Source organism: Aquarana catesbeiana, linkage group LG03, assembly GCF_042186555.1.
Source record: "Aquarana catesbeiana isolate 2022-GZ linkage group LG03, ASM4218655v1, whole genome shotgun sequence".
NCBI lineage: Eukaryota > Metazoa > Chordata > Amphibia > Anura > Ranidae > Aquarana > Aquarana catesbeiana.
The window spans coordinates 376,773,555-376,795,979 of NC_133326.1; the positions used below are offsets into that span (position 1 = coordinate 376,773,555).

Genomic DNA, 22,425 nt, shown 5'->3' on the forward strand with positions numbered 1-22,425 from the left:
AATCAGAGGTCCGCCCCCAAGCTGACTTTCGCCTTATACCCACATGAGTCCCAGAACTTCTCCTCCAGCCCTGTGAGCACCTCCAGCGGTTGTGGTTTGCTATCATCAGCAAGAAGAGGACACTGCAGATATGGATTTGACTAGATATTTACTTTGTGAGTTGTTATAACATTTTAATAAACTGCCTATAGCTGCACTACATGGCGCTTCGCTTTCTTTACTGGATTCACACACAAGAGTGGTGGGGGAAATTGCATGCAATTCGAACAGGAATTGCACTGCATTCCTGTTCAAATTGCATGCGATTCTTTGCAGTGCAATTTGCGCCCATTCATTTTGTATGGACATAAATCGCACCGCAAAGTATCGGTACTCGTACTTGCCAATAGAAAAGAGTATCGGTGCATCCCTATTTATAACAGTGATGATCAATGTAATAAGCAATAGTTTACTGTCAGGAATGGTTTTTCAGACCCTTAGGTCTGGTATGGATTTTGAGGGGAACCCTCGCGCCAGTTTCAGAAAAAAAAATGGCGTGGGGTTTCCCCAAAATTAATACCAGACCCTTATCCGAGCATGCAGCCTGGCAGGCCAGGAAAGGGGTGGGACAAACATTCCAGCGCTAAACAATACTAGGCCACATGCTCTCAATATGGGGGGAGTGCTTTAGGGCAGGGGGGCTTTGCCCCACCGCCCCAAAGCACCGTGTCCCCATGTTGATAATGACAAGGGCCTCTTCCCCACAACCCTGGGAGGTGGCTGTGGGGGTCTGTGGGCAGGGGGCTTATCGGAATCCAGATCCCAACCCCCTATGTGAATGAGTAGGAGTACATTGTACCCCTACTCATTCACCAAAATAAAGGGTCAAAAAGAAATGAAAACCCACACACAGTTTTTGACAATTCATTTATTAAAAATAAAAAAACAACGTCCCCCAACGTAGATCCATCGTCAATCACGACACCCGCTGCACTGCCAGACTGCCAGACATGGAAAAAAAAATAAAGCTCCGCCCACGACGAAGGCTCCCTGCCGACTGCCTGCTCCGCTGTCTGACGGTTCCTAAATAGGTAAGTGGCGGGGCCACCTGGTGTAATCACCTGGTGGCACATCCCCCCCCCCCCATGTGACATCACTGACCCAGACATAATATTTAAAGGAATTTTTCATTCTCCCCTTTTCCAATCACAGAAGACCTTTTATTCAGTGAAAAGAAAACAAGTCTTTATGGATGTGAGAGGTGGAGGGCGAGTGACCTACGGTATATAGCCTTGTATAAACTCATTCACACAAGCTTTGCCCTCGGAAAAGTGGATTGCTTTTCAGAGGGCGTTTGACAAGTATTATGGAGGTGATATGTCCCCTCCGTTCTGCCCATTTTAACCCCCAAAAGCCTTCAGAACCGCATTGCACGTGGTTGGGATGCAGCTCCATTGAGTTTAGTGGGCCGTGTTCAGTAAATACAAGCTGCAGATTAAAAAGACAAGACTTAAAATGACAATGACATGCCACAGCTTATATAATATTTTAGTGTTGGGTTTACATATACTTTAAACAATAATTAACATTATGAAAATAATCAAATGAAGGGTTAACTCTGTGTGAACTGTGTAATCATTAAGTAGCATGCGATTAACCCCCCTACAATGAAAACCACATACTGCCAGAGAGGCAGTTGTCAAGAGGAGGTTAAGCTGTTGCTATGTGATTCAAAATTTCATGCGTAGTTAAATCCTTGTAGGAAATGGCATAGAGAACAGTATGGAAACTAGCAACTGAATGGGAAGACAAAGGGTAGTGACAGCCTGAGCCATTCAGACACAGGAGCAGACATCCTCCAGCCCTGTCCACATATAAATACAGACATATTGTATGTAGATTGTTTTCTGACTGTACACAGTCATTAGAGGTTAAGCCGGCCATACATGGATCGAAATTCCGCAAGTTAGATATATGAGGATTCAGTAGTAGTGTGCTGAAAATCCCTATGGGAGGTAATGGGGAGGGCTGGATTTATTTATCACATCAAACTCATATCCTCATTACCAAATACATATCACACACAAATCTCATTATTTTGGATCCAAATGAAAAGAATATAAATAAACTTGGCATGTTACCTGTCACCACCCGATATAACGTTTATTTAAATGTAATCACTAAAATCTCATATAAGTGTTACCATGTTAATGTCATTTTAAGATTCATATAAACAATACCTTGTGATCCAGGTCAGGTTGGTAAGGTTCTTCATGTGAGGTGACAACGCTCTGTCCATCTGCCAACCATGCTTCTACGTTGTCACCCTGACACACAGGGAGAGATTTACTAAAACTGGAGAGTGCAAAATCTGGTGCAGCTTTGCATAAAAACCAATCAATTTCAATAGTCATTGCTTTTAAGATTCTTATACTGTACCTGTAGCTTTCGTTAAAATAACACCTATTGTTCCTGCCATGACGGTCTTTGTTCTGGTACTTGTTGTTAAGGGGTGACCACACTCTGCCCATCTCCCAACTGCGCTCCCACGTTGTCATCCTGTCACATGGTCTTTCGGTAAAGACTACATCTGCAGCTTTTGTTAACCACTTATCCTCCAGAAAGTCCTTTTTTTTTATATTCTATTCGGCACTGTGCTACTTTAACTTACAATTAGGCTGGGTTCACACAGAGCAGATGCATTGGATGGACTCCACTAGCTCAGTAGGAGATCGATCTGTTGATCCCCGCTGAGCAGGTGGATGACAGGTCCATCTCTGCTCACTGTGCAGGGACAGATCTGTCAGAGCCCTGCTGTCCTCTATGGGGAGATCGGATGAAAACGGACAGCCTGTCCATTTTCATCCGATCCCATCCGATCGGTGGATGCCGATCGTATCGCCATCCGCTTGTTTGGAGCTGATCTTGTCGGATCGGATGGCAGGCGGGTGTCAGCGGACACATCTCCGCTGACATTCCCCTGCCCATAGAAGTCAATAGGTGGCCCGCTCAGATCCGCCTGAAAAACGGACAGGCGGATCCGAACAAGTCGATCATGTGAAAGGGGCCTTATTCAGTTATGCAACACTATGCAACACTTTCTTTTTGTGGTATTTCATCACCGCATCACCGCTGTTTTTATTTTTATTATACAAAACAAAAAAAAGAACAAAAATTTAGAAATAAAAAAAATATTTTCTACTTTCTGTTATAAAACATATCGAATAAAATCTAATTTCTTCATAAATTTAGGCCAAAATGTATTCTGCTACATGTCCTTGGCATAAAAAAAAATCCCAATAAGTGTATATTAATTGATTTGTGTGAAAGTTATAGTGTCTACAAACTATTGTATATATACTGGAATTTACACATCTATAGACACTATACTGTAATATCGCTGATCAGCGACTTATAGTGTATCTGTGAAAGAATAGCGGGCAATCTGGCACTAACACGCTGGCTGGGAGGGTGACTAACTGACACTGACGTTGCTAGTGACACTAATACAGTGATCAGTGATAATACTGTGACACTACCTGCCAGTGGCGGCTGGTGTTTTTTTTTGGGGGGGGGGGTGGCAAACAACCACCCCTCCCCCCCGAGCGGCATCCACCCCCCCGCTGTTTGCCGGTCGGCCCAGAACTTACCCCATCGTGGCTGCCTTGGCTCAGAGTCCTTTCCTCCATGGCAGCTTAAAGCTCCTCCCTTCCTCCTCCTAGGCATCCAATAGGATTGCCTGTCCTTTCAGCCAATCGGGTGACCGGTGTCAAAACCCGATTCCTGATTGGCCGGGAGGAAGATCAGTGATACAACAGCGAGTATTGATTCGCTGTTGTAACACACCTGGGTGGGCTTGGAGCGCACTCTTTGCGACCCGAGCCCACCCTATATTGAAGCCTACTAGAGCTTATGGCTCTATTCAGTGCTTCAAAAAAACAGCTCCTCCACATTGGAATCCACTCGTCCTGAAAGGGGCCAGATGCATGGCTAGGGAGGCGGCAATTGACGGGGGGTGGATCCCATGCGCCCTTAATGGATGGGCCACCCCTTCTACCTGCCTGGAGTTTGCATGTTCTCCCTGTGCCTGTGTGGGTTTCCTCCGGGTACTCCGGTTTCCTCCCACACTCCAAAGACATGCTGATAGGTCAATTGGCTCCTGTCTAAATCGGCCCTAGTATGTGAATTAGGGACCTTAGATTGTAAGCTCCTTGAGGGCAGGGACTAATGTGAATGTGCTACATGTTAAGCGCTGCGTAAACTGACGGCACTATATGAGTACCTGTAATAAATAAATGATAAATACTGTAGTAATGACACTGGCGCGGAAGGGGTTAACATCTAGGGCCCATCAAGGAGCTGTGTGCCTAACAAGTGCGGCAGGAACCCGGCTGAGATTCCAACCATGTATGGGCAGGCTGATTGTATCTACGTTAATCGATTGATCAACTTGAGTAAAACCAGCCTGCTGTATTTTACATGCGATTATTTTAAGTGGCTGTTATAGCCGCTAACAATAATCACCCGCTGGGAGAATACAGTGGTTCGGCAGAAGGGATTCCACTGTCTGTGTTGATGGGGGGAAATCAAGCAAATGTCTTTCCTGCAGGAAAGAAGTTTGTTCTGTCTATGGCCGCCCTTACTCACAGATCTGGGCTGTTTTTTTCTCCCTGCTTTTCAGGGAGAAGTAACAGCCAGATCGCTGTTCACTGTACACAGAGTCCTGTGTGTTTGTAAACAAAGAACTCTGTGTGTGATTGGACACATCAGCAAAACATCACATCAGCCGAAATCATTGGCTGGAATCTGCTGCCAATTGTGCTGTGTCCAATTGCAGCACGGCCCGGCAGGGGTCACAATGTACATGTATGTGACAGTGCCTTTACCTGCTACCTGCTTGCAGTATATTTCCTGTGAGCGGTTGGCAGGACGCTAACATAACACCTGTTGTCTCTGCTATGACGGTCCTTGTTCAGGCACCTCTTGTTGTGGAGTGACAACGCTCTGACCACCCCCAGGCTATGCTTCTCCGTTGTCACCTAGTCTTTTGAGTTTGGCTATTTCCAACATGCATTACACAGCCTTGGTCCACCGCTGCATACCTCCCAACATTCTGAGATGGGAATGAGGGACACCTACTAACAAACGTATGTAGGCTTAGGACACGCCCCCTGCCACTCCCCACTAAAGGAGAATTAACAAAAAAAGGTTAATGAACCCACAAGGACTTTTTTCACCACTACTATTCCTTTATTTTGACTTTTAAAATGTACAAATGCAGCAATTTAGAATTTAGATGAAACGTTTAGCACTGGGAAACACTTTTTGATAGATAAATAGTGCATTTTATATACATCTATATAGATCAGACCAAAATGAGGGACAAACGATCAGGAAAGAGGGACAGAGGGACATTGCTTCAAATCAGGGACAGTCCCTCTAAATCAGGGACAGTTGGCAGCTATGTCGCCATCATGGAAAAACGCCATCAGGAAGTGGCTGTAAAAGGGCTACAGGAGATAGGCAGGGCTGAGATGCAACAAAGGATTAAAAAAAATGCCAGCAAAGATTTTATTTTGGATCGTGACATCCAGTGCTTTTTCTAGTGCATGTATTTTCCGAGGAATGAAGCGCCTGCGATGTGTGCAGAATATATATTAATAGAAGGCCGGATGGGCTCATCTGCTTTCCATATAGTTGGATGTGACTGTACAAGCTTCCCTTCCCCCCTCCTCCCTCTCTCCAGGGCTCGCAGTACACGCGCGGTTTATTCAGCTGTCTTCCATTCATAAAAGAACAGCTCGCTCTGCAATGAGCGCAGCAGGTTAGGTTCCGGTCCCCATTCATAAAAAAAAAAAAAAAAAAAGCCTCGGCTTCTGCGCACGCGCCGGGCACCCCCGCTCCCACCCCCATTCATAAGAACGGCGATGAAGGGAGGGGGTGGAGCGCGCAGGCGCGCCGGGGCTCTTCCCTCCCATTCACAAGAACTGTGCGGGCAGAGCGCGCAGGCGCCGTGGGCCGCAGCCCTCCCATTCATAAAAAGCCATTTTCCCAGGGAGTTGCAACATCGAAAGCGATCTGACAGCAGAGGAGCTATGCAGCCTGGATCGTCAGCGCTTGTACTGAGGGCTTTCCTGTGCACGGCTGGGGACGTCTTGTGATTTGTGGATTATTGGGAAATGAGCCTGGCTCCAGTCTTACAAGTAAGCCCCTGAATTGGCACGATTCAAGTGTACCATGCTCAATGCACAGGGCACCATGCCTCCTTTCTATTATTATTATTTTGGGAGTGTGGTGTCCAGGTCAGGGCTGGAGATCGGTGGGCATATGCACATCGCCTTTCTTCGATCTGTCAAAGGGGGTGGGTGGGGGTGCAATGCTGCAGGAGATCCCAGCTGCCTGGATTGGAGGTGCAATGCATGCAATGTGCCTGGGGAGGAATGGGGGCACCCAGCCCCCCCCCCCCCCCCCTGTCTTCCTCGTTACAGAAGCCGATCGCTCCCATCATAAGACTCCCTCCCTGTCACTCTCCAGCAGACAGATCGGCCTGCGATCGCCTCCTTCTGCTTTCATTTACCGATCGCTGGGGTATTGCGATGTCAGAAAATCCTCTGCTATCCATTTACATTGGCATTTGCCCCATCAGGCTGCCTGCTGCGGTTTTGCTGGGTTTTGTAGTGGTGATGACGCACTATGCCTTTAGAGCAGACCGTCATGTATGTGGAGGTCGGTGTGCACGGTGCAGAGCCTGCAATGCCAGGCGTGACGTCAACGGACAGGACAGAGCTGGGCATTTTTGGTTTAGGGGGGATCGGGGCTGATCTGGAGGCAACCAAGGCACAATCCCGGAGATCCGGCCCAGCAATGTTCTGCAACTACGCAGACACATTGCAAACCATTCCAGCAACATGGAGGATGACAATGACAGAGCATCAGGGGACAAATAAACCTTCTCATCATGGTTTATGACCCTATTATTTAGACCTAACCTACATCAGATCCAAGGGATCACCATAAATCCTTTCCTAATTTGATTATTTTCACCTGTCATACATGAAACCTAATGGTAGTGCATCTTTTCCTAGCTAGATTATGTAGACCTGTCATACCTGAGATCCATGGGAAAACTATGGATCCCTTCCTAGCTAGATTATGTAGACCTGTCATACCTGAGATCCATGGGAAAATGTATAGATCCCTTCTTAGCTAGATTATGTAGACCTGTCATACCTGAAACCTATGGGAACACTATACATCACTTTCTAGCTAGATTATGTTAACCTGTCATATATACAATCCATGGGAGGTAGATCCATTCCTAGCTGGATTTTTTTTTACCTGTTTTACATGAAATCTAATGGAAATAGATTGCTTTCAGCTAGAATATTTAGACATGTCTTCTATGAAATAACTACAGATCCATAGATCCCTCACTAGCCAAATTATTTAGACCTGTCATACATGAAAACTAGGGACGATAGATCCCTTGCTAGGTACATTAATACCTGTCATGCATGAAATCCATGGGATCATTATAGATCCCTTAGCTAGATTATGTGGTCCTGTCATATATTAAATCCATGGGATGTAATGCCATGCATGAAATCCATGAGAGGTAGAGCCCTTTGTAGCTAGATTACATAGATCTGTCCTACATGAAATCCATAGGAGGTAGATCCTTTCCTAGCTGAAATATTTAGACCTGTCGTACATGAAATCCATGGGGGGTAGATCCTTTCCTAGCTGAAATATTTAGACCTGTCCTACATGAAATCCATGGGGGGTAGATCCTTTCCTAGCTGAAATATTTAGACCTGTTGTACATGAAATCCATGGGTGGTAGATCCTTTCCTAGCTGAAATATTTAGACCTGGCGTACATGAAATCCATGGGGGGTAGATCCTTTCCTAGCTGAAATATTTAGACCTGGCGTACATGAAATCCATGGGATGTAGATCCTTTCCTAGCTGAAGTATTTAGACCTGTCATACATGAAATCCAGAAGCCGTAGATCCCTTGCTAGCTAGATTTATACCTGTCCTACATGAAAGCCATGGGTGGTAGAGCCCTTTATAGCTAGAATATTTAGACCTGTCATACATGAAATCCATGGATTCACTATAGATCCCTTCCAATCCATCTTATTTAGACCTGTCACTTGTGAATACCAGAGAAAATAGATTCCTTGCTAGCTAGAATATTTGGACCTTTTATACATGAAATGGGATCTCTGTAGATCCCTTCTTAGTTAGACCAACCTCTGGTGCAGAATTGGAGGCAGGGAGGCCACAACTGATTAATCTGACATTTGTAATGTATAATGGACCACTCACATACTTGTTCCTAAGAAGGCCCTGTTAGATTTTTATTCTCTTTAGAGTACCCGTCTGGCCTTCTATGTATTCTTATGAAATCCCTAGCAGATGTTCTGCAACACATTTTATCTTGAGTAAATGTTTAAACGTTTACAAATAGACTGCTGCACTGTACATGATTCTGAGTTGTTACTTTGTTATTATGTTGTGTTTTTACTTTCTTGATGTTTACTTACTGCAGCATGTACACAAGGTGATATCTGTGCAATTGAGAACATGCTATCTATCCTTTATGTTTTTTGGTGAGCTTACAATCTATTTCTTTCTACTTTATGTAGTAAACTGTCAGATCAAGTAGGGTACAAGGTATAATATCATTAACACATTTTTAGATTATACACATATTTATTGATATAGGTGTAATGATAAAATATGAGCTGGGTTTTAACAAGTTGATTAAAATCTTGTAGCTAAGTGATGAGGGTGTTGGGTTTAAACCTGAAATTTAGGGTGCTAGAATTCTTCCATATGCTGTGTCAATTGATATCAATAGGATAGCTGGATGGATGTTATATCTCTTGCGTAACATTTTTTGGGTGTGGATGCTAATGTGCCATTTCCAGCGTCATTAAAAAAAACAGAGGGGATATTTGCCAAGTGGTATACTTTTTAGTTTCTAGAACCTGTTTTCATTTTAAAGACTGTATCAAGGAAAGCTGATAGTAATACTGGAAGTTACCCCTTAATCTGAATGGTTGGCAAAAATCCTTAACCCTTTTGGTCAGTTGACCTCTTTGTATAAAAGAGGAATAATTCATTTTGATTTACTGTCACCTCCTCCTTCTTATTTTGACTTTTGTATTTGCAGCAGTGTAGTAGCACATCCATTCAGCATATAGCTAATTATAGAGTCATTCACGACATAATTTACTGCAGGCTCTTCTGCTATTATCCGTAGCAGAGATTCATTCATGGGCTTTTACTGTGTTTTTCATAGTAAGCATTTTTTTCCTGACTGTATTAAAGGCAACAGTTCGGCTTGGTAAAAATCCCTAGTAAGCGAACAGCATGAACATTTTAGCTTTTTTTTTTTTTTTTTTTTTGTTTTGTAAGGTTTAGCAAGTGCTGTGTTTGGCCAATTGCAGTTTGAATATATATTTGCTATGTTTAATGGGGGGTATTTTTGATTTCTGTATGGTCATAATATGTACATCACAAATAATAATTAGCCCATTTACCAGCAAGGGAATACTGACAGTCAAGATTTTCACACACACTGTGTAGAATTACAGATGACTCCTTTTAAATATTGCACCAGAAGTTCATGGTTTAGGTGGGTCATTTGATAAAGGACAGAAGATGATAGGAGTAAGGGGAAATGAAAACATTGGAATTTCATCACTGCCTTGAGTGTTTGTTTAAAATGGAATCTGTTCTCTAAGAAAACAAATCTGGTCTCTCTTCAGTTTTATAGAACAGTTGATGACTACCAAGTCTGATAGCTTTCTTGCAGTGGTTACAGTAAGCAGGGCTGGACAGATTCTAAGTGCTCTGCCACCAGTCTGCATAAAATGGTAGCTGATGGCCAACTTTGTTGGTGGCTCCCTAAAAGTTCTTGATGTTTCTAGCTTGGACTAATTGGTAGCTGTATAATCTATGACCTTCTGCAGCCTTGAAGTGAAACTATAACCAATTCCTAAGTCCAATAATCAAAGCCTTCTGAATTAGTAGCAGACAGTGTCTACCAGAACATCAGGTCAAAGCAGGAGAAGATTGTGTAAAATTCAGGACCAGAAAGAATTTGTAGAACGGCCTCCCAATAGTTAATCTTCAACAGTCATTTTATAAGATTACCGGCAGTCTTGTACTTGGGCTTTATTCTACCCTTACCTAAGTGACCAAAAAGTCTTTAAAGCATACAAATGAATTGTGTCCAAATAGCAAATAAACGGTATGCATTTTTTCTTCCTCTCCTGGTTGCCAGTTCCTGTTTAATCCGGAGATTACATTTAATTGCTTTTGCATATTGCTTAGAACTAACAGGAAAGTCAGGCTTCTGTATCAGGCTTGTGAAGACTGATGGTTCACAGATAGGTGCTGTGTGGTGAGTGGTACTTGAATGGGGTGATATTATATCCTTATCAATGTCTGGCAGATTATCAGGCATCTGCTAAAAGGATGTGTAGGTGTCAGAGCTGCTGCAGTCTTGCCTGATTGACCAGTGGAGAATAGGAAGTGCTCAATTAAAGTGAGTGGTTCCTTGCTAGCCTGGACAATCCTGGCTAAACTAGATTAAAACCAAGATTGTTAAAAGACCATGAATATCAGCAGCACTTCTAACCCCATCATTGTCTACTTCATTTCACAGTTGCAGTGGCTGCTATTTGACCTTCCTCTTTTTTTTATGTACTTGCATTGCCTTACAACTTGTACAAAGGAGATTATAGAGGTGTATTTACTAAGGCAGATAGCAATTTTCAGGATGCAGTTACTTCTAGATACCAGCCTATATCTTTTATTATTCTCACTTCTCTAAACTGATGATAGATGCAGTTTGATTGCTATAACTTACTGCACCTTTGTACACCATTATTGCATGGGCTTTTTCAATAAGCCTAGAAGCTTAGAATGCGTTACTCAACTCAAGTGCCTATCATGATAACTGTCCAGTATCATGGAATCATAACTATGCATTTGGCATGTATATTATTGCTGGCTCAGGTGGCTTTTTAATGATTGATATTATTTATTTAAAGCATCAAAATGTACTGCTTTATATGTTAGAGAAATGATGTCCTAACAAAATGTCATACAATTTTAAACCCTCCAGTTAGGGTAATGAGAGTTTGCATAAATAGAGAATAACTTATTGTGCATAACTTTAAAATGTGCTGCTGTTAGAGTTAATTACACAGTATGAAATTTATTTATGTTACAAACCGGCTCCCTTTATAAAACTCTTTGCTCAGAACAAATTAATTTGAGAGAGTTATAGATGTTTACTGAGCAGGCTCCTTGGGGAAAAAACTATTTTTTAATGAAACTAGAAAATGACCACCTTTTTATACACAAAAGGTCAGATTTACAAAAGAATTGGGAAATCTTTACATGATAAATTGTCTTACTTTTTATTTTAGTTACCTAATCAAATGTAGATAAAATAAGTGAACAGGATTTTGCTTTTCACTTGATTGGATAATTGAAGTGAATATTCACACAATTTATTGTGTGAATATTTTCAACCTCTTTAGTAAATTAGGCTTAACTCAGATATCCTTTTGTGGATCCGACCTGATGTCCTATTATCCATACATCAGTTCTGACTACAAGCATTTGTCTCCAAGATTATAGTGGACATTGGGGTTTATTTACTAAAGGCAAATTGACTTTGCACTACAAGTGCACTTGGAAGTGCAGTTGCCTTTAGTAAATCAACCCCTTTGTCTGTATTTGGAAGGTAGGGGAATTAGTATAGTTAATGTAGTAAGCTATAGTTAGGCAGCCAAGAAGTCCTAGACCTCACATTTGGGATGAATGTTGAGGACAGATTTGCAAGTTCTGTTTCAATATGTCTCCTTTTCTCCTCTCTAGGGGTAACATGTGGAAATTTGATTTGGTGGTGGGGGGGGGGGGAGCAATTTGGCGGCCCCATGCGCCCAGCTTGAACAGCTGTGACTGCAGATGTGGCTGCAGTAGAAGCATCAGATCATAAAACTACTGAAAGTAGAATTTCTAGTCACCTGTTTTCTCATAAGCCCAGCGTGTTGCATATGTAATCTATCAGAGCATTGTTGCCCCATAAACATTATGAGAGGCGGCTTCCTGTTTATGTAGCTCAGGAAAAATCTACTGCAGTGTTGGCAAGCAAAGACAAGGGTGTTATATAGTGCTCTGCCCTGAATTTTAAAAGAAGGATATGAAGACTGCCATTGCTGCCCTTTGTGAAATCTCTAGGTACCTGGCTATCTTGCTGATCCAATGGCTTCCATACTTTCTGAGGCATAGGCCAGGAACAATTATGCAGATCAGGAGTTTTGACTTCGCCCTTTTCTAATCTGAATGCTTGTCAGTGAATCAGAAAGTATTAAAGCAATATATTTAAAGGAGGCCAGCAATAGTAGCTCCTGTTTCTCTTGTTAAGTGTTATAAAACAACACCAAGTGCAACCATAGGGTTGGTTTACTAAAGACATAGGCTGTTCACTATGCAAGGGGTTTTCCCTTAGACTACTGAATTATTTATTTATTTATTTATTTATTTATTTCAGTTCCTTATATAGCGCCGTCAATTTACGCAGCGCTTTACATATACATTGTATATTCACATCAGTCCCTACCCTCAAGTAGCTTACAATCTAAGATCCCTAACTCGCATTCATACACACTAGGGACAATTTAGACAGGATCCAATGTACCTACCAGCATGTCGTTGGAGTGTGGGAGGAAACCCAGGCAGGCACAGGGAGAACATGCAAACTCCAGGCAGGTAGAGGTAGAGTCGTTGGGATTTAGGTGAGGTTCTGTTAATTTCCATCATCCAATCATTTACAAGCAAAACACAACAATTAACAGATGCTTAGCAATATTCATATTTTAAATAGAGGAAACCTTCATTAAATAAGCTTGTAGCTAGCTGATTCATCTACTACTGTTATATTATAGTCATGGTTAAAACCCTAAAAAGTCTCTAAAAATGTGAACTCAATCAGACATACTTAATAGCATAGACCACAATGTACTAGATATAGGAAAAATTAATTGAGGCTGATTTACTAAAGGAGCTGAGAATACTCACTCAATAAATTGAATATTCACATAATCGGACATACTTAATAGCATAGTGTAAGCAGCAGGGGTGTGATGCACCATCAAATAACAGTTTTTAGCAGCTTACAGTGAACTAACAAACATCGTTCTTTTATTCTTGAATGAGTTTTACGAGCAAATTGCTATATAATTATATATCTGCAGAAAAACTTTAGTACTAAACTTTTCCAACCATTCCCAAGAAGCTATCAACATCCCCTTCCACAGTGTGTAGGAAAAAAAAAACCTGTTGGTTAAATTTCTCCATAACGGATTATGTGTTTACATAATGTTATTTAATAACACAAAGAGTTTGGTTAGTTTGCACCAGTGTGAATGTGAGCCTGCATGTGCACTTCCCCTTTAAGTGATTTTCAAATAGCGCTTACAAACAAAAGGTCGCTCGACTAGGAAGCCCTACGTCTCATAGAAAACAATGTGCACTTTCTAAATTGGAGCCGGGCCGTATCCGCTCTTTGAATTAAGCTTAGTTGCTTCCTGTGCTCTTTTGACTTGCATAGCTGTTGGGTAACTGGATAGATTCCAGTTCTGAACTGCTCTCTTTCGATGAAATCAGAAACTAAAGCAACACAGCGAGTCAGCCATTCTAGTAAAATGGGATCATTTAGGATGGTGTGAGTCAGGGCTGTGAAGATACAACTCTGTTACTCTTCGCAGACTAAAAAAAAAAACGTAAGTGGACTTTATCTGTGGTAATGTACTAGATATAGTAAAATTCATTGAGGCTGAATTACTAAAGGAGCCGAGAATCCTCACTCAAAAAATTGAATATTCACTTCAGTTGTACAATCACACGAAAAAGCTAATTCCTGTCTATTTTTAATAATCTATAATGTGCAAAAGAAATAGGTAAACATATATTTGCTTTTCACATGATTGGATTACTGAAGTGAATATTCAGAATATTAAGTGAAGATTATCAACTCCTTTAGTAAATCAGGCTAATTTTTTAACTGAAGATGATTATTCCTAAAATTTGTAGGTTGAAATCTTTTATCAGAACATATTTTTTTGGTTCTGCATTGTGCATTTATATTTACTTTTAGCAGTTAAGAAATGCATTCATGTGTTTATTTACTAAAGTAATGCAGATTGTGGGGTAATGCATGCTGGTCTGTTCTTTAAAGGTAAACCCTCATGTTCTTTCACCTTAATGCATTCTGTGATGGTTTTACTTACCTGAACACTGTCACCCTCCGGCCAGGAATGAGCACACCATCCATCTCTAGCTGGTGTCTCGTGTCCTGATTGGATAGATTGATACCGGCGCAGCCATTGGCTCCCGCTGCTGTCAATCAAATCCAATGACGCAGGGCTGAGTCCTGCGGTCTGTGTGAATGTACACAGAGCGCCCGCACGGGTGTCCACCTTAGGAGAGTCTTCTCAAATGTGGACACTCGATGCGGAGAGGAACCACCAGCGCCGCTGAGGGACCCCAGAAATGGAGAACCGGGGCCACTCTGTGCAAAACCACAGTGGAGGTAAGTATGACATGTTTGTTATTTAAAAAAAAAAAAAAAAACAACGTGAGTTTACAACCCCTTTAAGGATCTCAGTGTATTCAATGGTTCATCTGTTTTTTGTTTTTTTTTGTTCTGTCTTATTTTTATGTTTGTTTGGGTTTTTTTTTTCCCTTATTTTCCTCTAGAACATGACTGTTAAAAATAGGGCAACTTGGCTTCCATTTAGATTGTAAGCACAGCATGCATCAAAAGGTCTCAAGTTGCAATTTACTAACATGTTTTTGGACATTAGAAAACAATTAGAATTGTTTATCTTGCTTGCACCTGGCAAGTCAAAAAAGATAGTTCACTTTTCACATTGTCAGTAAATGCAGTATCATTATCACTACAACAGAGGTTGATTTACTAAAATGTAGAGTGCCAAATCTGGTGCAGCTCTGCATAGAAACCAATCAGCTTCCAACTTTTCAAGTTCCAAGTTTTTCCAAGTTAGAAGCTGATTGGCTACCATGCCGTGCTGCACCAGATTTTGCACTCTCCAGTTTTTAGTAAATCAACCCCACTGAATCTGTCCTAGGCAACAAGACAATATCATCCCCATAAACTGAAATCATGTTTCCTAAACCATAACTCTTAATATTTTTTTTTTCTTCATAATGCACATCAATCGTTATTTCTAAGAAAACCTTAACCCAATTGAATCCTTTTTTTTTTTTTTTTTACAGATTTTTTAAGAAGTTCTCATCATTTTCAGAGGAGGTCAATGGATTCCAGGATTCCACACAGCATAACTGTGGTACCAAATTCAGTTATGGTGCAGCCTCTACTAGATGGCCGTGTTCCATATGGGAGATTACAACATCCGCTTACTATCCTGCCTATTGATCAGATGAAGACTACTCATCTTGAGAATGATTACATTGACAACCCGGCTCTTAATCAGCTGGCCAATCAAAAGCTCAGCAGGGGTTCACATGAACCTTTGCTCGTCAATCAACATTTGCAGAGATGTGAAGCCGATATTACGCACCCTTGGATATCTTTCAGTGGGCGACCCAGCTCAATTAGCAGTAGCAGTAGCACCTCTTCAGATCAGAGACTCTTGGATCACATGGCCCCACCTCCTGTGGTTGATCAGTCTCCACCTAGGGCAGTAAGGATACAGCCTAAAGTGATTAATTGTAAGCCTCAGGATGTTAAAGGACCCTTGAATCAAGAATTGGACAAGCACTTTTTACTTTGTGAGGCCTGTGGCAGATGTAAATGCAAAGACTGTACAACTCCTCGGACCTTACCTTCTTGCTGGATTTGCAACCAGGAATGTCTGTGTTCTGCACAGAACCTGGTCAACTATTCAACTTGCATGTGTCTAGTCAAGGGAGTTTTTTACCACTGCACCAACGAAGATGATGAAGGTTCCTGCGCTGATCATCCGTGTTCTTGCTCTCACTCCAACTGCTGTGCTCGCTGGTCTTTCATGAGTGCCTTGTCATTGGTCCTCCCTTGCTTGCTCTGCTATCTTCCTGCCACTGGCTGTGTGAAACTTTCTCAGAAATGTTATGACCAAGCGAGCCGACCCGGGTGCCGATGCAAAAACACAAACAGTGTCATGTGCAAAGCACCGGATGCAGTCAGCAGACCAGAAAAGCCATTTTGAGAGTTGCTGTGAGGTTCTGTTTTGTGAACTGTCTTATAAGAATGCATTGTGCAGAAAAATGAAGCAAAAAGACTCCAGACAGTATATTCTCTCCAGAGGCTTTAATTTACCATTCCTTGATCAAGGGGGTCCAGCAACACTTAGTATTATCAGAAAAGAGAAATGCATTATGTTTGGCTGCTGCTGTGAACCATTTCCAAATCCTGTGTTGAAGATCTGTATGCTAACTAGATAGCCATGGGGATTAGCTTGAAGGGACTAGTTACCTTTATTGTATTTACAGCTACCATTAAGAACCAAGAATGTTATCCCTCAGTTAGCATGGAAGCAAGCCAGCTCTAGTTCTTCCTCACACACTCACGTGTTTGTTTTTTAAGCTGAAGGCTTCAGTCTACACTTTTCATTGATGTGTGGAAAACTCTGCTGAGGCTTTGTTGCGTAACTCTTTTGTCTGTGGTTTAGTGTTTTTGTATTTTTATATAAATGTATTAGTTCTCTTACATGTTTTTTTGGGCTAATGAAGGCAACATGGGAGACCAGAGTGCCAAAGGTACAGATTCAATCCACAATGTGGTGACAGGAAGGAATGCACAACCCTCTATTCCTCCGCTGTGTCAAGACTCTTCCGGCCTGCCTATTAGCCTTTTCTTACTGCCCTTGTCTCACCCTTCTTGCTGATAATGGGAAATGCCCTTTCATCTTCAGCTGTGCACCTTCTCCACGAGAAAGGTTGTCAGCACTGTGGGTAAAAAAAACAAACAATCAGAACAATATGTATTGGCAAATTGTATCAATGTCCCCCTAATAATAAGTCAAAGCACTGCTGAAGATCACTTGTGCTGATAGTAACAACTCTCACACCCAGATCAGCAAACATTTCAGGTTCAGCTATCTCAGCAGCTGTCTCAACATGTTAATTAAAAGGTAATTGTTACAAAGTTTCACCTCGCTTCCTGCTGCTGGAACTCTAAGCGCATTGCAATAGAGGGTTAATGCTTGCATTGCATCTTTCCTCCAGCTTTTCAGGAAATCTACTGTACTGGGCTCATTAGAGTGCAATAACCATTTTCTAACTAGAAAGAACAGAAAATATTTTTGTTCACAAGAAGGAGGTGACATTGAAGGGCAGTTATACATAGTGAACGCCAATGGCAACCTTATTTTATTCATTGTAATTTTCTAAGGAAATTGAAAGTTGTATGTAACTTTATTTGTATTTTTGTTTCTGTGCTGCTGCTCTACCTTGGCCCTACTGTAATATAGCATCCTGTATATCTGTGTAAATATGCATAGAGAGATACATAGAAGGTCTATTTTAGTGTTATATAACTACCAGGTAAAGGTTAAGGGGTCATAAGAAACTCATTGATGTGTGACTGAATATAAATATATATATATATATATATATATATATATATATATATATATATATATATATATATATATATATATAAAATTGTGTTGCTCACTCACATAGGGTGAGTTTCACATTCCCTACACTGCATTCTGGCAAATAATAGGTGCTAGTCTCTATTTTGTAACATGTAGTTTCAGTGCTAAAGGGGAAATTTTGTTAGCATACAGATGTCTTGCATTTGCATTCAAAAGTGGCATCCAAACCACACTTTAATGAAGCTCAACTTTCTTTTTCTTTTTTCTTTTAATTTAAGCCATGTTACATGCTTATTTAAAATGTATGGTACAAGATGTAACCTATAATGTTTAAGCTACATTTATTTACTAACTTTTGGGCAAGTTTCTTTAAGTTTTAGCAAGAATAATATGTATATTTTTATACGGACTGTAAAAAAAAAAAAAAAAAGATCACTTTTAATATGCATGTGTCCCTCACAGATACAAAGGGAAAGGTGTCAGTTGTGTAATTCTTCTTTCGACTTTGCTGCAGTTCTAGCACTTTGACATTTGTTAGTGGTAGTATATTTATTATTTTTTATTTAATTTTGGAGGTAGAAATAAAATATGTTTTTTTTAAGAAGGTACAGACACCCTTCATCTCTCTCTTTGTGCATGAAGCTTCCCCTTTAGGGCTGTAAACTGTTCTGGTGTTGAGATATATACTCAGTGGTAATGATTTACTGAAATGAAGTAAACCTTTTTAGAAAAAAAATGATTGGCTGTCTGAAATAAACACAGGTTTACTCGGTTTTAGTAAAACAGTCCAGTGTTGTTGATCTGAACATATTTCACATAGATTAAGGACTTATAAATAATACCATCTCATATTTTTTTCCATAACAAACTACAGTAGTTTAACATCATGATACTCTGGTTAAAATCTGAGGAAGTATTTCTCGTATTCCTTATCATATCACTTGTTATGCTCTGACATGTTAAGCCTGCTCAAACCCAAACAATGTAAGTTCCTCTGTGTAGGTCACAGGCACATGAGAACATTCAAGATGTCACTCTGTAGAATAGGTTCTCTTGTGTGGAACAAAATTGACAAAACAGGATGAGTGTTTGGCATAGTTGTTTGTCTAATGGATAATATCTATATTTTTAACAATTGTTACTTAGTAACAGTTATATTTCCTTTCCCAATTCGAATCATGTCCTAGGGGATAATTTACTAGTATGTATTTTTTTCCTATGGTCACCTGGCTATGTGTAGAGAATTTAAAAATAAAAGAAAATTCCCCTGCCTAGGATTAGATATCTGATGAAAGTGGATTCACCAAAAATTGAATTATTTAGTAAATTTGTACTGCCCACTATGTCTCACAGATGGATAAGACTCAATCATTATATTTATATCTATTGATGTTGCAATAAACTTAAATGTGTAGACTTGATCTGATCCTCGAGAGGTTTTCTGTCATAAACATGCACGTTCAATGCACCCAAACATGCATGTTTATGTCTGTGGAGTGGGCGGTGGGCCCGCAGCCAGACTCTTCTGGCACCAACTCATCTTGGGTCAAAGACTTTTGGACATGTTTTTTTTTTAAATATCCAAATAATGTAACTACGGATTGGTCATTTATCCATGTGTGCTGAAGACCATAGATGTGATATTGCAACCCCGTTCAGCCAAGTTACGCCTCATGTTCATAGTCAGCTGAAGTCTTACACAAAGGCCAGTACAAGAGTCATAGGGGTAAATTTACTAAAACTGGAGCACTCCAGAAACCAATCAGCTTCTAACCTCAGCCTGTTTATTTAAGCTTTGGCAATAAAACCTTGAAGCTGATTGGTTTCTATGCAGAAGTGAACCTGATTTTGCACTCTCCAGCTTTAGTAAATAAACCCCATAGTATTCATGTTGTGGCCATTCAAGGCTGTCAGGCCAAAAAGTCATCTTATTTTGTTATTTGGACAGAAGTTGTAATGTTAGGTCAATAAGCTCAATATTAAATACAGGAATCAAATATATTAATCGAATGCTAGCAAATCAGTTGTATTTTGGTTATTTATTTGTATTATGCCAAAGTAGATACCAGTTCTGCCAAACCCATTTTAATTGAAGTAATGACGTGTAGAAGCCACATTAGGTAAGCCTTTACAATCTCAGTGTAGCTTCCATTAAGCACAAAATAATACACTGTAATCTGGATAATAAATAGTACCTCCTCTATGTAGCAGTGGGATCCATTTTGCTAATACAATCAGTAATCAGAGTGCAGCCAATAAAATGGCTCCCATTTAAAAGACAAGAACATTTTAAGGCTTTAATGTAGCTTGGTTGTACTGCCTTTTGTGGTGATTATCCATTAATATATTTTAATTTTATTTTGATGGCTTGCATAACACATCTGCTTTTTAAGAAAATCTCATTGTCCATAACCAATGTGTAATTTGTTCAAACAACGCTGTAAGCATATGTCTCTAAAAACACATTTTTGTTGAAAGATTCACTCCATGGAAGAAATGTATACGCTGAATTGTTTCATTTGTATAGAATATTTATTTTGAAGCTCTATTTTAATAGTATTTATTTTAGAAAGTCTTCTATTGTAAGAGTTCTTCTGTTTGTGAAGAAATAAACACAAGTTAAAAACTGAATGTACTGATCTAGAAATATATAAATATATATATAAAATATAAATATATGATTATATATTGTTGAATATATTAAATGTCTCCTGTGTTTATTTTATGAATTAAGTTATACGTCTGTTATATAAAGAGCAGCAGTTATCTGAGAAAACAAGAAAAAAAAAGATATATAATTTAAATACCACAAAACATTTCATAAGGTCCGAAATTTGAGCAACTGCATTGCGGATATGCACTATAGGGTGTTAGGGCAGTGTCTACTTGGTGGACTAGAAAAATGATTAGGCAAGCCTAAAGAGTATTTCCAATTTTGCAGTCAAATTTTGAGAAAACCTCATATGTCTATTCACACAACATAGTTAAAAAAAAAAAAATGTTTTACCTTTTTTTAGATGTTTCTAAGGAGAAGGTGTTATGGCTGATCCTAATGCTTGGCACACACATTAAGTTTTTGGGCTGAACAAAAAAAGACAGGAGGTTGCTGTATTAACTATGCAATGTAAGTACAGTGATCTTCCCCACTTTGCTGTTGTGTTCTGACAAGGGGACCCCCCCCCCCCCCTTTGCCAGAACACACCGGTCAGCGCGCTCACAACTATTGGCTGCAAGTGCTAATTGGATGCCGATCAGCTGCTGGTTTTCCAGCATGTTCGTTCAACAGAAGATGGTCACGAGATCGGCTTTTGTCGGACAAACAGCTGTACACATGGGCCAAAAGTCATGGGCCAAAAGTCACCTGGTTTCTTCTAACATACAATGCTGGAGAGCAATTTCTAAATTGTAAACCTTTGTTAGGACAGTTGTAGATCAATTCTAGTTTACAGACGATAATTATGCTAAAAATTACTGCCCCCCTCCTAAACACGACAAAACAGGGAGAGCTTGTTAGAATTTTTAAGCAAGTAAAAAGCACAAGATAACAAGCTATTTTTGTTTTTTTAAGTTATGCTATGTAATGGAAACATGTAACAAACATAAAGCAGGTGTTATCCCAATTTGGCTGCAAAAGTGGAAATACACTTTAAGGCACAGTACCTGGTACTGTCAGCCAAAGATTCAAACAAAATCTGTACAATACTTGAATTTCACAGTGATTGCATCCTGCTACCAGTGACAAATACAGTTAGCCCTTGTAGATCTAGGCTTCAACTTGTATAAGAGCTGTGTGTACATAAAGTTTTTAAGAAGCATTTGCAAGACTCTCAGTCAGCATCGAGCAGCTATATCAAAGCCTTTAAAGCAATCTTCGCAAGGTCACCTACCAAAAAAATCTCAGATTTGTAAAAGAAGAGGCATAAAACGTATCATTCCCACAGCCCATGTCTTGAAATGTTGCCTATTCAGGGTTTTCCAACTGCTGCAGCATTTCTCAATTGTGGGTGTGTGAATGCCTCCTACCTCTGCAAGTAGTGGTTTCTCCCACCAGCACATACATCTTACACTGGACATATGATCTAGCAGGAGGTACCAATTATTGGTGGCAGGGGGAGCAGGTATTTGACAAAATCTATGTGGTGACATACTTACAGTAGCTGGAGGGCAGTTAGGTGGTGGTGTTTTAAGATGCAGGGTAATGAAAAGATGGGTATAGGACCTCTTTCGTTACAAGGCAATTAATTTATTTTTTAGAGGAATTCATGTTTTTCTGCTGTAGTTCAGTACCTCAAACCGGTCCTGTCCCTCTCCTAGCCTATGACAGTTAAAAAGCAAAAGTAGTTAATTTCTCTATCATTCGTTCTCCTCCTATCAGCATGTCTCTTGTTACTACATGGGCACAGCAGCACAGTTGGTTGGCTCTGTGTGCTGCTTTCTCCCCACCCCAAGTTTGAGCTCTGCTGTACAGGAACTGCAGGAGGCTGGTGCCAAATCAAATTCAAGTTCTTACACTGCTTACATTTAAATACATACATCTAAAGTGCTATTACATTTACTTTATATGGGTCACCAGCAAACTAAACCATAAAAACAATTCACTATTGCACAGTTTAATATCATGCTTCCAAATGCTTTTTTTTTCTGCTCCATGCACTGTGGTCAAGTAACATTATGAGATTGCTCCCCACTGCACTGAAAAATAGGGGGCGGAGATAGAAGTGCCCTTATGAAGCTGCAGATATAAATGCTTACCTCACTCTAAGAAGCTTTCTCTTTCCCCTTGACTGCACTGA

At 40.4% G+C, this 22,425-nt stretch overlaps 1 protein-coding gene across 1 annotated transcript; it reads left to right on the plus strand.

The window, feature by feature from the left end:
- The first annotated feature begins 5,746 nt into the window (after positions 1–5,746).
- On the plus strand, positions 5,747–18,251 carry SPRY4 (sprouty RTK signaling antagonist 4). Its single transcript, XM_073620646.1, has 2 exons — positions 5,747–6,182; positions 15,309–18,251. Exon 2 carries the CDS (start codon positions 15,347–15,349, stop codon positions 16,238–16,240), a length of 894 nt encoding a protein of 297 aa, XP_073476747.1. The 5' UTR covers positions 5,747–6,182; positions 15,309–15,346; the 3' UTR covers positions 16,241–18,251.
- The last annotated feature ends 4,174 nt before the right edge of the window (positions 18,252–22,425 follow it).

Excerpts from the sequence above, each read along its gene's own strand:
- SPRY4 (XM_073620646.1), top strand. The coding sequence starts at position 15,347 with ATGGATTCCAGGATTCCACACAGCATAACTGTGGTACCAAATTCAGTT.